Genomic DNA, 15,028 nt, shown 5'->3' on the forward strand with positions numbered 1-15,028 from the left:
TCTAACAACCGTTGTTACAAAGAACAGAAAAGCAAATACCACAAATAAAGAAAAAAAAATGTTATACGGCAGTCCGACTACCAAGACTGCATAATGACGAGAAATATATTTTTCCGGTCCTTATAGTAAGTGGAAAGGTTCATTGTAATCCGTAAGGTGGGCATCACAATAGTTATGCCTGACTGAGCTTCAATCTTCTATTCTCTTACGTAAACTATTCACAACAAGAACTCATCTAACTACCACTACCACAAAGAATGTCCTTTCTTCATCTTCATTTAAAATTAAACAAACCTTCCATGAACAAAGTTTCTTTCTAAAAATATTTCATTTGTGGGACACAATACCTGTTGTATAATGGGGTTGTATATAACGCTATTATATACGTGTTTTCTTGCACATTTAGTCTATATAATATACATGTGTATGAAACCAATGCTCGTATCGTCTAGTTTTTTTGTTGTTTTTTACTCATGTTCACCCCTTAGAAAGCATATCGCCACTTGGACGTAAGGGCTACTATTTGGGGCCATGTCTAGGAAAGATTAACAAGATATTTGTTTATGTAACATTTAAACTTCTGTATATCAGTACAGCCAGGGGAGAAGGCAGCAGGAAGAGAATTCAAAAGTCTAGCTATTCGAGGAAAGAAACTATTAGAATAGAAAGCTTTCTGGCATTTAGGGACAACAACAGTGAAGGGATGAGGCCTTATTGCTAAGCGGGTTTGTCGGGGATATGTACGCCGAGGGGGTACAAGTGAAACGAGTTCATCAGAACATATTCAATTAAAATATTTGTAAAACAAGCACAGTGATGCAACATTGCAACGATGGGACAGGGGATGGAGCTTAGTTGATAAAGTGGGACTGATTAGATTGACAACTGTTTTTTGCACCCTATCTAAGAGGGAGAGAATAGTGGTAGATGCACCAGACCAGATATGGCAACAATACTCCATGCATGGGCGAATGGTGGCCTTGTAGAGATACAGGATACTCTCAGGTGTGATTAGTCATCTAGCTCGATAGAGGGAACCACTTTCTTTGCAGCAGCCTTTGCAATGCCCTCAATATATTTTTCCAGTTCATATTGCCCGCAAATATTAGGCCTAGGAGTTTGAAGGTAGAATTCTCAAGTAGGGTGCTATTTGTCGTGGATATAGGGTGTTGGAGAGGCGTCTTGTAATTGTTAAAGGAGAGCAGCTTAGTTTTACTAGCATTAATTTTTTTTGTTGTTTTTTTTTTTACATAGGATTCACGACTTATCAAGATCACTCGAGGATAAGGGTTAAGAGTGTACAGTAGTCAATTGGACAATATAGTAATCGTTAGTAATGGAAATTTGGTAAATTTGTTAACTTAAGTAGAACGGCTCATCAAGAACTTGTTTATGTTGGACTTGAAGACAACCATATTATAATCAGCTGGGAAGTAGGAAAACGGAAGACAATTCCACAGGCGATGGAATCTACGTTTAGGTTTAGGCACAGATAAAGAGTAGTGGGAATTATTGATAGTGTTTACAGCTAGACGAGTGTTTCTTGTGAAAGTTTTGCGAGGGGGGACCATAGATTGAAGCTCATTCGAACACTTTCCATGAAAATAACGATAAAGCAGAGACAAACTCGCAACATCTCTTCTGTGAGATAGAGGTTGCAGGGAAGAGAAAAGGACATCTCCTACGAGGCTACGAAGTCTATTTTGAACTCTATCAAGGCAGGTCAAGTCCTTTCTAGCAGCTCTTGCTCAGATGTGGCAACAGTATTCCATCCTTAGACGTGCCTAGCTCTTATATACCCTCCATTTGCGGTTCCATTCCACTATAGTCTGGAGGTAATTTTTTAACGATTCTGCCATTGTTTTAGATTTATGTACATTTGTTCTTCCCTATGAATGCACCCCGCATTAATGTTATAGATGTACGTCCGCCAATGACAACCTGTATGCTTCTTTTGTCTAAGAAGTATCTAATTATATTTAGTATACGTCCAGTTATACCGTACGATTTAATTCTCATTAGCAGCCATTTGTGCTAGACTTTGTCAAAGGCCCGTGATATATCCAAGGTTTTAGTGATTATAAATGTTCGTTGTGTGTGTGTGTGTGTGTGTGTGTGTGTGTGTGTGTGTGTGTGTGTGACACATATTCAAACAGAGTACCACGTAACAGAGCCAAGGGAACAGTCATTAGTTCAGACAGGTTCAACAAACATGACACATAAGCACATAATGACCGTTTGATAACGGACTACTAATCTTAGGTTGGGGCTCCTTTCGTCTTGTGGACACTGCAAGAAAACATTTCACTGTGGAGCAGTAACAACAGGACTTCTTTTTTTCCCCCCCTCGTTTATTCTCATTTTCACTGTTAGGTGTTTCCCTCAGGGATTTACAATGCTTTTCCCTTTAGTCCTTGCATTGTTTCTTTGTTAACTCAGTCGAATGCTTCCACCGCAGACAAAGTCAACCTTCTCTCATCGATGTCTCCTTCGTTCTCTCTCTCTCTCTCTCTCTCTCTCTCTCTCTCTCTCTCTCTCTCTCTCTCTTGTATCTTTAGTCTATATATAAAAAACTACTCTTTCTTTGTTACCATGGGAATTCTGTTGTTTATATAAAATTGAATTCCTAAATCTATTTTATTACATGAATATTTCTGAAATATTTTATTCATAAGCATTCCTAATCTAAGTTAAAAAAAAATTTCCGTTAGATTTTAACATAAATATTTTAGCTAAACATTCCTTTCTTTCAAAACATTCTCCCTGCGTAATTTTTCTACATAAGAGTTAACAAAATATTAATTGTTCAGAGCTTTGGCATTGTCTGCTACAACATAACACAGTTACTACGCTGTGACCATAGCCAAAATTCCCAACATAACATACCATGGGATTGCTTCCGCACTAACTACAAGAAAGTCGCTAGCAAATCTAATATAAACAAATACTTGTCGAGTCGTTCTCTTAATTAAGCCAATCCTCCTATTGTTCATCTTCCAACTGACAATTTCAGTAACCGTTGTCCTCGAATAGCTTTTGGCCTTGATATGTGATGCCATTAGTATCAAGCAGCATTTTCACTGCTAAACGTGCAGATTGAATGAACGCTTCGTTGTTTCAGATGCGTCCAAGTCATTCAATGTTAACATGTTTCTTTTGTTGTTCTGTTGCAGGAAGTCGCCCGTTGCAAAGCAAAGGAACCGTCGTGTCGGTACAGCGCGTGCAGGAATTGAAACCTTATCAATGGGGTTACGAAATCACGAGTATTGAAGAGAAGAAAGTATCGATGCGTGTCAGTTCCGCTTTTGACAGCATTGTGGGTCGCTATCAGCTGTTCGTCGATACAACACATCGAAACCCCCAGGGGGAAATCGATAAGTATCGATACAAGAATCCTGACGATATTTATATTTTGTTCAATCCTTGGTGTCGAGGTAAGCGATTGGGCATTTTTCTATGCTTTTTTCCTTTTCTCTTTCTTTTTTGTTTGTTTTTTGTTTGTTTATTTTTGTTTGTTTGTTTTTGTTTGCTTTTTGTTTGTTTTTGTTTGTTTTTTGTTTGTTTTTATTTGTTTTTGTTTTTTTATTTGTTTTTTTTATTTGTTTGTTTTTGTTTGCTTTTTATTTGTTTTTTTTTGTTCCTTTGTTTTTGTTTGCTTTTTTTTTGGTTTGTTTGTTTTTGTTTGATTTTTGTTTATTTGTTTTTGTTTCTTTGTTTTTTGTTTGTTTGTTTTTTTGGGAGGGTGTTTGTTTTTTTTCTTTTGCATTAAAACAACAGATTATCTTAGATCCTAATCTAGCAATTTGAAAATATATGATTGTAAATACATTTTATATGTCACTTGTGCATACGGTTTTTTTTTTTGCATCTTTTTAACAAAATAATAAATATGGCAACCCATAACGAGTGACTTAGTAATATGTTACCCATTTTTTTCTCATTAAAATAACAGACCATCTTAGACTCTAATTCAAAGAACTCGGGATTTGGCTGCTATTAAAATTATAGCAGTAGAAACCCCCAATTCGCAGCGTAAAATTGATGACGTCATCATTTTGTGCGTACATTTAATATCGACGCTTGATCAAAAGCGCGAAGTATAAATAATAAAACTAACGTCTTTTTTTATATTTTTTTGTTAGATTTTGATATTTACACAAATGTTAAATTTATTATTTTAAAATAAATATGTATTCATTGTCCACTGGACTAATATTTTTCTTACGCAATAAATATGTTATGATAACATATTAATAAGTTATCAATGATAAATAAAAATGTATTAAAATCATATATTTTGAAATTGCTGTCGATTTCGCTATGTTACAGCTAGCAATAATCATTTTTATATTATACTAGCAGGCCGCCCGTCGTTGCCTAGTCGTAAGATACGCTTAAACGTGATATTTTAATTCATGCAGATCACGTATTTATTATTAGAAAGACAATTTTCTATCGATAATTATATTAAACCTATTATATGGTAGTGAGATCCAAACTAAAAAATATATATGTGTGACTTGGATGCCATCAGCTAGAATCGCAACCAAAGCATATAAATCATTTCTTAGTCTATTATATATATTGATCACATAAAGATGTTCTCCTTATATTAAATTAATATAATTTGAGGAATGAAACAAGCAACTAGTATACAATTTAGTATCGTAATAATCAACTCCATAATAAATGCCAATGCATACACACACACACACACACACACACACACACACACATATATATATATATACATACATATACATATATATATATATATATACATACATATACACACATATATATATATATATATATATATATATATATATATATATATATATATATATATATATATATAAATTAACTTGCCATTCCTTTTTTAAAGATCGAATCGCCCGATCGTCGAAGACAAGCTTCAAGCAAGCAAGGACGCCCGAACAGTCCACAGAGTTTTATAATGATATAGATAGATTAAAATATTTTTGAAAAATTAGTAAACCATTACTAAAAATACTATGTTTAAAATTGAACATTTTGGAAGAATAGATTTTATATCATTTTAAATTTTAAAAATTAATTATTTTGGAGAATTAGTTTTTTTTTTTTTTTTTGCAATTCAATAGATTATAGTATATATTAATAAGGAGAAACGTAGTTTTGAGTTTTTTTTAATAAAACATAATATTTTTATTTACGGATTCACACTAAGTGACAAAAGAATGGTTTGATTAAACATAAAAAATAGATATTATGCACTTTTTAAAACTCTTAAGCTTTATAAACGATTGAAATTTATAAACGATTGAAATTTATAAACGATTGAAATTTATAAACGATTGAAATTTTGATCAATTATAATATATTTTCTCCAGATTTCATGAAACAAAATATAGGAGAGAATAATGTACAAAAAATATTTCTCTTTATATTTCTTTTATTTTTTTTTTAACAAAACTTCATTTTAAATATGAATTAACCCAAAATTGAATAAGTATCGAAATTTTCGTGAAAATCTGATTAATGGTTGATTTTTGCTAGATTTATTAAACAAGGTATATCTGCATTTTAAAATGGCTACTACATAGAAATGTAATCTTAAGGAGTCGATAATGTAAACACGACTTTAGTCTAGCATTTTTATTATTTTCGTATGCTGATTTTTTTATCAACAGTTTATTTTAGACTTCCTTCTTCTTCTTTTTTTTTTTGAGTGGTACAAAAATTATGATACTTATATTTCTAGTAGCGGGGCAACATTACTGTCAAAGGAAAAAAAGGCGCCTCCTTCTCTACGTTAGTCTGTGCGAAACCCTTGGGCAAGGTCGAGAACCCAATTAGTCCTCACGATCAGGGTAACGTGAGATCATGGAAAGCAGACGACTGGTGTAATACAGAAGCAAACAGAAATAATTCTATTAATGGCTTCATATTTCATTGTGCTGATCAGAAGATCCCTCTGGGTACAATGGTCAGGACAATCGCCAAGTATGGGCACTGCTCGGACAGAAAGAAACTGCAACCTACTGTCTGTACAACAACAAAGAAAGCTGTGGCAATACATCAAACTCTTTATCCGAGAAACAGCGTGACTGGGGTTCAAAATCAGAACACCTCACTCAGTAGAAGAAGCAGAGAATGACAGCAAGAAACATACGTTGGCAGTATGAACATATGAGCAACATCAAAAATGAACAACAATGAATTCATGAATGCCTCGAGGGAGAGAGATAGATTGAGAGCCATATCCGTCAATGGCTGTACCAGACAGGACACCACTTTAATCAATGAATATTATATTACAGATAAATCATGTTATATAGAGAGGACTTACTTTCTGTGGTACACTTTGGCGGTACCTATACAGCAGTTATATATGATATCTGTCTTTCTGTTTGACTAATGAATTTAATTGAAAACTAAGCCCTACGTCAAGATCAGGTAGTTTTTACAATAGCATTCCTATCCAAAATACGGCATAATCACGTTGACACACCAGTGCTGCATTGTTTCAAGTCATCCCGGATTCTCCTTACCACTAGACAGTGCCGATTCAGGAGAGGTGTGGTTGGAGATTGCGAAAGCATCGATTCCTATCCAGTTACTGCACTGTTGTACTCTTCTATCTGTTTTACAAGTACGTTAATGAAATGAACTCTGACGAACTCATAGCACATGCCTCCTTAACGTGCATATTCCCGACTAATCCAACAAGCAGCAAAATCCTACTCCTTTACTTTCTGCTCTAATAATTTCTTCTTTCGAACTGTAAGGTTTTGAAACTCCCTTCTTATTTCCTGCTTCTCTGACTGTACGGATATGTTGAAATTTAAATGTAATGATAACAAACATCTTGCTCATCAACTCTTTATATAGTCCTATTGTAAACATGGTCTCAAATAGTAGCCCGTTACATCCAAGTAGCAATATGCTAGTTTTAGGTAAAGTAACAAAGAAAATTTAAATATCATGGGGTCATCGTTTGCGTCACTGCATTCTTAAAGAGCAAAGACTTTTATTTCTAACTTGAAAATGAAAAATGATAGAAATTAGAAAATAAGAATATAAATAGTAATATGAGGTTCTGGGCTTGGAGCAAGAATTGTCGATTTTATTGGTGAAGAGGATATTCGAGTAAGCTAGTTGGATTACGTTTGTTTATTTGTGACTCCCCTAGAAACATGTGTGAAACTTATTTTGTTCCAAAGTTGTTATTACATCTCTACTTATATAAGGTTGGTGCAAAAATAATATCGTTTTGGGGTGTTTAACTTCAAAAACTCCTTTCATAATAAACTTTAATCAATTAAAATATGAACCATTAGAATCTACACATTTTTGCCAGTGAGAAACGAGTTTATTTATCCCATTAGCATAAAAATCCGGAGTTCTGGAAGCGATGACGTCATTGAAGGCTGATTCGGCATCATCTCAGCTTTTGAAGCATTTTTCGCACAGGAAGCTGTCGAGATGCTTGAAAAAGTGATAATCGGTGGGCGAGAGCTCCGGTGAATATGGCGGATGAGGCAAAGTTTCGTAGCCCAATTCTTTCAGCTTCTGTAGGGTCAGTTGAGCAACATGCGGGCGAGCGTTGTCATAGAGGAAAAATGGTCCCTCATATTTTGGAGCTTCTAGTGAATTTCATCAATTTATCAGCAGTAATTCTCTGCCGTAATTGTTTCACCCGGATTCAAGAAGCTGCGATGGATAAGACCGGCTGCAGACCACCAAACAGTTACCATAATCTTTGTTTTGTGCAATTTCGGCTTCGGGAAGTGTTATGGAGCTTCTTTGGCATCAAACCACTGTGCCGAACGTCACCGGTTGTCGTAGAGGATCCACTTCTCATCACACGTCACAATCCGTTCGAGAAATGGGTCGTTTTTGTTGCACAGAAAAAATTTAAAAGATACCTAAAAAAGATGATTTTTTTTTATTATCGTTCAATTTATGCGGCACCTATTTATTCAACTTTTTTTACTTCCCTATTTGCTTTAAATGGCGAACGATTGTTGAGTGGTCGACCTCGAGTTCAACAGCAACTTTTCGTGTGGTTTTGCGAGGATCGGCTTCAATTAAGGCTTTTAAATATTCGTTATCAACCGCAGTCGGCTGGCCGTGATCGTCTTCATCTTCGAGGCTCTCGTCATTATTGCGAAATTTCTGAAACCACCGTTGTGCCACACGTCGTTAGTGGTTCCTAGGCCAAACGCATCATTGATATAACGAGCTGTCTCGATAGATTTTCGGCCTAGTTTGAACTGGAACAAGAAAATCCTGCGGATTTGAATTTTGTCCATGGTGTCAAAAAGCCTGGAAAAAAAAAATGAATGAAGAGATTGAACGGTAACGGATAACACGATTTGATAGAGCGAAAAATGCGTTTCGAAATGATATATATATATATATATATATATATATATATATATATATATATATATATATATATATATATATCTCAATGAATTAATTCAGAAATCATATATAAAAGTAACATATGCGAGAAAACGATATTGTTTTTACACCAACATGATATATGTGTGTATGTCTGTGTATATGAGATCGTTCCCTATGAATTCCGGCTGGGCCGAATTTTTTTCTTCTTTTTTTTGTCTATGAAATTTCACACAAATGTGTCTGGGAGTATTTTTAGATAAGTTTTAGTATCGGAATGCCTACTATAAGCATTGAAAACCAACAATCGAAAAATCAATAATCGAAAAACCAACAATCGAAAAACCAACAATCGAAAAACCAACAATCGAAAAACCAACAATCGAAAAAATCCGACTAAAGAATGAACAGTCCGATTTTAACCAAAGTTTACATCCTAATACAGCCTAACATCTCCAGTACATTTGAGATGTTTTATCACCGCACATATAGAAGGGCCTGGCATATAAAATCAACAGTAAGTTCTTTGATAAAATAGGGGCGCGTTCGAAATTAAAGTTTCTGTTTAGAACACAATTGAACCATAATATTTTGTATTTAAAATTTTACTTTAAGTCATTATATGAAAATAATTTTATAAAATCAATGGTAGGTTCTCTGCAGTGCAATTTAGACTAGAATGTATTGTAGACTAAGTCAGCGTGAGGAAGCATGTGACGCTAACTCCTGGTCCTGGTGCACCGCAGTGTGTCCTCAACTAGAGCAGACAATCAATCGATTTGATCGAAAACAAGGCGATTTCACTGATTCATTTGTTGATTCTCATTCAATCCCAGGTAACGTCGGGTCTCCCTGCCAATCATAATATAATCTCAAATTTAATACTTTATATGTTTATTTAATATAAATTATCTATAATTTTCACTGCAAACCAACTAATAAAAATTGTAAGACTCGATCTTGTGCACAAAAGTCTCGCAACAGATCAAAGGAAAAAAATTCGACTCCGCTTTTTTTAGTGAAATAAAAGACATTTATTCATGGTACTTTCCAAACTATGCCTGCATTTTGGTTTTACAAGACTCTTCGTTTGCCAATGTGGTTAACAAACTCTTCCGTGTCGATCACATGCTTTTTCTCCTCCCGCGTCAACATTTCTGCTTAAGTCCAGTTGCCACCGCTTTTCAAATCTCTCGCCAGCACGTGATTTACCTCGCTGTTGCAACCCACGTGGTTCCAAATCTCTGTCCACTTTTATTTTCCTTCTTTACTTTCACTGTGCAATCAACTCGCGCCACAGCTTCGTCATGTGCATACGTGAACTGCCACTGCTCCAACATATGTCTCCGAGGCTTCATTTCAAAATGAAAAAATATCCCTCCTTTTTTTTTTGGTCTGATGAAGTGGTCTCCTTCAATTAGGATTCCACTGAAACATATATCCACATATGTAACCAATAATGTTTGTATAATAAGCTCTGTCCCCCATTTAGCACTATTTAATAATCACATGGGTTTCATTAGATTTATTTCTAGTAAACCAATCTATACAACCATTACACACACACACGCACATATATATATATATACTTTTTTGCAAGTTAAATAAAATAATTAATAAATAAATTATATATATATATATATATATATATATATATATATATATATATATATATATATATATAATGTATTAGTGTTGGGACGATTAATCAAAATCGGAATCGAGAATCAGAAAAATCGGAAGATTTGGGGTATCGGAATTGGTATCGGAATCAGAAAAATTGATGCCTATTTTCCGATGCCAAAACGATTTTTAATTGTCTTTTTTTATTTGATTTTGTTTAAAGTAAAATCTTCCATTGCTGGTAATATTGATAAAATAATAAATATTTATTGATTAAAAAAAACAATAAAGCTAAAATCGATAGATCATCCTCCACGAGTGTATTTTGACGTTTAGGAAAATATCTGCATATTTAACATATGTTTTACGAAAATTGGGGGAAATAACAATCTTAGAGATTTATAAAGAATCGAAATCGGTAATTGTATCGGAATCGGGAATTTAGCTCGGAACCGGTAATTGTATCGTAATCGGGAAAAATATTGGAATCGTCCCATAATGACATGCAATATGGTTTCCGTTCTGCTAGATCTACAGTTGATGTGCTAACAGTTATATCCCATAGGATTAGTGAATCTCTCGACAAAGGCTTCCTTTCTAGGGCAATTGCTCTTGACATATCAAAGGCCTTCGATAAGGTTTGGCATAAGGGCCTACTTCACAAGATTTCCAGCTACAGTATAACTGGAAATGTTTTCTCAATAATTAAATCATTTCTCTCTGATAGGTTCATAAGAGTAGTGGTTGATGGGCAGAAATCTGAGGACCACAGTATTAATGCTGGAGTCCCCCAGGGGTCCATCCTGGGCCAAACTCTCTTCCTGATCTACATCAATGATCTACCAAAACACATACTAAATTCATTCGTTGACATCTATGCTGATGACACGACCATCTACAGCAACATATCAAAGGCCGTCAATGACAAAGCTCTCTCTGATTCCCTCTCCTCTGATCTTGAGCGCGTCGTTCAGTTGGGGAAGAGATGGCTGGTCACTTTTAATGCATCTAAAACCAAGCTCCTAACTTTACATCATCAACGCTCTGTTCCTCATCTAGCATCAATTGAAATGGGTGGCTCTCGTCTTGGGGAGGCTTCATGTTTTGACAAGCTCCTGGGTTTGACCTTTACTACTGATCTGAAATGGAACATGTATATAAAGTATGTTGCCCGAGCCGCTGGGAAAATGGTAGGAGTCTTCTACCGCTCCAGAAGATATCTCACTACTGATGCAATTCTCTATCTCTATAAAAGCCAAGTACGTCCAAGGATGGAATACTGTTGCCATATCTGGGCAGGAGCTGCTAAAAACAGCCTATCCTGCCTTGACAGAGTACAAAATAGACTTCGTGTCTTAGTGGGGGATGCTCTCTTCTCTTCCCTGCAACCTCTCTCCTACAGAAGAAACGTTGCGAGCCTGTCTTTGTTTTATCGTTATTTCCATGGCAAGTGCTCGTCCGAGCTCAAATCTCTGGTCCCCCCTTGCCAATCCTTCACGATAAAACCCCGTCTAGCTAAAACCGCTGTCAGTAATTTCCCCCACTCTATATCTGTGCCTAAATACAAAACGTAGATTCCATGAACATAGCTTTTTTCTGAGAAGTGCACGCCTGTGGAATTCTCATCCGTTTGCCTGTTTCCCACCTGTCTACAACTTTGACGTCTTCAAGTCCAACATAAACAAATTCCTGATTAATCGCCCCTTAAGTAAGACGCTTTATCAAATCTCCAATACCAACTATTACTACGATATTATCCCATTGATTATTGTACACAAAATAATCCTTATCCTCGAGTGGCTTACGGGCCTTGATAAGTGGTGACCCCATGTAAAAAAATATATATATATATGAATATATATATATGAATATATATATATGAATATATATATATATGAATATATGTATGAATATATATATATATGAATATATATATATATATGAATATATATATATATATATGAATATATATATATATATATGAATATGTATATGAATATATATATGAATATATATATATATATATATATGAATATATATATGAATATATATATATACATATATATATATATATGAATATATATATGAATGCGTGTGTGTGTGTGTGTGTGTGTGTGTGTGTGTGTGTGTGTGTGTGTGTGTGTGTGTGTGTAATAGTTATAACAAAACTCTTCAGATTTTCTAACAACTTCATTAACGTCTGACGGAGGTTCTCTTCTTTTTCATTATCTCTTACAGCCGATGCCGTGTATCAGGAAGATGAAGATGATCGGCAGCATCACGTCCTCAGCGAAACGGGACGCATTTGGTTAGGAACAGTCGGAAAGTTTTGTGTTCGGCCTTGGAACTTTGCGCAAGTAAGCATTTTCTTTTTCTGTTGTTTCACTTATTTTGATGATATAAGTCACCGGGTTCCCTATCACCGCGCATTTTAAGAGAAATTCGAACAACAACAAACAAAAAAGTACTTACGTCATCAAAACATGTGAACTTGACAAGAGTAAAATAGAAATAACTATATGGTTTCTTTCTTATAGACTGGTGTAATGGATATGCATACATCCGGGTTCCTCCACAGAAGAATATGATTGGCTGATATAAGTCATAAATACGGATGACGATAGCAGCCTAGGGAGAAGTCGAAATATACGCCGAAAGCCTAAAGCTTAAGCATATTATCAGCTACAATTATGAACAACGGTTCATTAAAAGGAATTATTGCATTGCCTTACTTGATTACTTTAGCCAAGACCATCCAAATACTTTAAACAAATATATTCCTTCTCTGGATACATCATGGTCAATGGCTATGTAAGTGATAGTGTAAGAAATTCTGCAGAAATAAGTAAGCTTTTTATTGGACGGTTTCTCCGCCCACGGATTTATTTTAACCAATCAAATTGCATGTTATAACTAACTGCCGAGAATGTTCGCGGCGCCAAATTCAGTTTTTTTTTCAGAAAAGAATCCGAAAAGACGCAGTGTTGGACACACGTGGATTTCTCACGCGTATCAAGGCAACGAAAATTACTTTGCTGCTTTGAGACGTTTTAATGCCTAAACGTGAAGCAAAACATTATCATTGCAATCACCAATGCCCTTAAGTAGGGCGAATTTATATTTGCACGCTTGTGCTACAATTTATTGCCTGTCCAGACGAAATTAAGATCTACGGTTTTACCTGCCTTGTCCGCCATTGGACTGATCGAAGGACTCCTTGTGTATGCCCAGCTAGCAGCATCCATCTTGAAAGACACCTCCGCATCTTCAACCTGCGCACTACTTCGTCAGTGAGAATTCTACCCAGCGTTTATCGAAGGCAAACTATTATTCCTTTCGGGGTCGTTACCAGCCCATAGTGGCAGATAGCTGCAGATGACGCATCTTTTGCAACATATACCTTTTTACTTTAATAAAATTTACGTTAAAGTCTTAAGGTGAGCTTGTTGTAATTTCTGTTTAGTTTTCTTCCATTCTGCCGAGAGCAAAAACCTTGTGAGAGAAAATCTCACAATAGTCCTTCTCAATCAATCAGTAACCCCATATCAAACGACCACGTTTCGGCTACGTTATTTATTTGACGTAGGAAGATTCATATAAATGTTCTGTTTTAATTTTTTTAAGAAAGGCAACGAACAACACAAGCCTATCTTTTTTTCCTTTGTTTTTTTATTTGTTTGCTTGTTAAGCGAGCCGGATTTCGCAAAAATGGTATCTTTGTCTAATCTGCAAGAAGCCATCCTCGTTAGTCAGTATTATTGCAGTATTTTTTTTTAACCTGAAACACAAAGAGTATTAAGATTCAGTGATTGCATACGAAGTCGGGGAAGGTTTAGCTCCAAACACACAAAAAGAATGACGCTTTCACTCCATTGATTTACTCTTTCTTGCGTGAAACGTCTTTTCTTTGTGCACACAATTCTAGGTCCATCGCGGGAACAAAATTCACACATCGGGGACAAGACAGCAACAACATAAATCAATTGTGAGATTGCATGCTTCCATTTGACAACGTAAGGATGGGTCAAAATCTTATCTGGATATTACTTCGTATTTTGGTTCAAGAAGAATAAATTACAGAATGTAAACAGAAATACAAAACAAATAAGAAAGTATAAATACTCCCGGGAAACAGTGAGACTGAACAGCTAGTATTTTATGTTAACAGTAATTTGAAGAATTTTTCAAAAGAAAATGATATAGAAACGAATCAACAAGAGAGTCAATAACGATATTCGATTATTACCAACAAATGGCTTTTAATAAAATGCAGAAGTCTATGAAAGCATAAATAAACAAGAATATATGTAAATCATAAGAAGTTAAAATCCCGTCAAAATTTAAGATATTGGACGTCATCAGCTACAATATGGGTCAAGTAGCGAGTCTCTAAGATGTTTAGAACTGAAGTTATCGCAAAAGTTACTTTTATTTTTTAATGACCCTGACCTTGACGTTTAATCTAGATATCTCCAAATTAAATTAGCTCTAAATTGGGCAATGAACGATATTTTGACCAAGTGAAACATTGTGACTAAAAAACGATTGAAAACATAACCTGTTCATCCATCCATCCACCGCGGCCATAGCCGAGAATGAACTCACTACATGAGTTTGTAGTGTAATTCAGGTCTTGTCAGTGGCTAAATACTTGATGCTTCGCCAGGGCTATCAAAGGTATTTTTTATCGTGACGCCATCACTAGATGGGGTGCCTATCACTGCTTAAGAGAGTCCCATCTACCCTCGAGTGAAGGATAGACCACGCCAGTTTCTCAACCTGGTATTTTACCTCGTGGAACATACAGCGCCTCGCCTTTCTAAATGGTCACCCATCTGGTACTGGCCGGGCTCAACATTGCTTAACTTCAATGATCTGACGAGAACCGTATTTATGCCACAATAACTTCCTGTATGTGAGTTAAACATAGCTTTCTTTATAAACTGGCCTAAACAGGATCAATTTTCCTTAGCTAAGTTTCTTCTGTTGATCTGCTGAGAGATATAAAAAAAAG

At 35.3% G+C, this 15,028-nt stretch overlaps 1 protein-coding gene across 3 annotated transcripts in view; it reads left to right on the forward strand.

Annotated features, from left to right (window-relative positions):
- The window catches only part of LOC145254775 (protein-glutamine gamma-glutamyltransferase K-like), a 553,491-nt gene that overhangs the window by 501,243 nt on the left and 37,220 nt on the right, over positions 1 to 15,028 (forward strand). For all 3 annotated transcript variants that reach the window (XM_080113548.1, XM_080113549.1, XM_080113550.1), the window contains exons 4-5: positions 3,174 to 3,434; positions 12,253 to 12,371. In XM_080113548.1, coding sequence (XP_079969674.1) covers positions 3,174 to 3,434; positions 12,253 to 12,371 — 380 coding nt within the window. The remainder of the gene's footprint in view (positions 1 to 3,173; positions 3,435 to 12,252; positions 12,372 to 15,028) is intronic.

This window comes from Euprymna scolopes, chromosome 30 (genome assembly GCF_053919585.1).
Source record: "Euprymna scolopes isolate OS-2025 chromosome 30, ASM5391958v1, whole genome shotgun sequence".
In the NCBI taxonomy this organism is placed as follows: Eukaryota; Metazoa; Mollusca; class Cephalopoda; order Sepiida; family Sepiolidae; genus Euprymna; species Euprymna scolopes.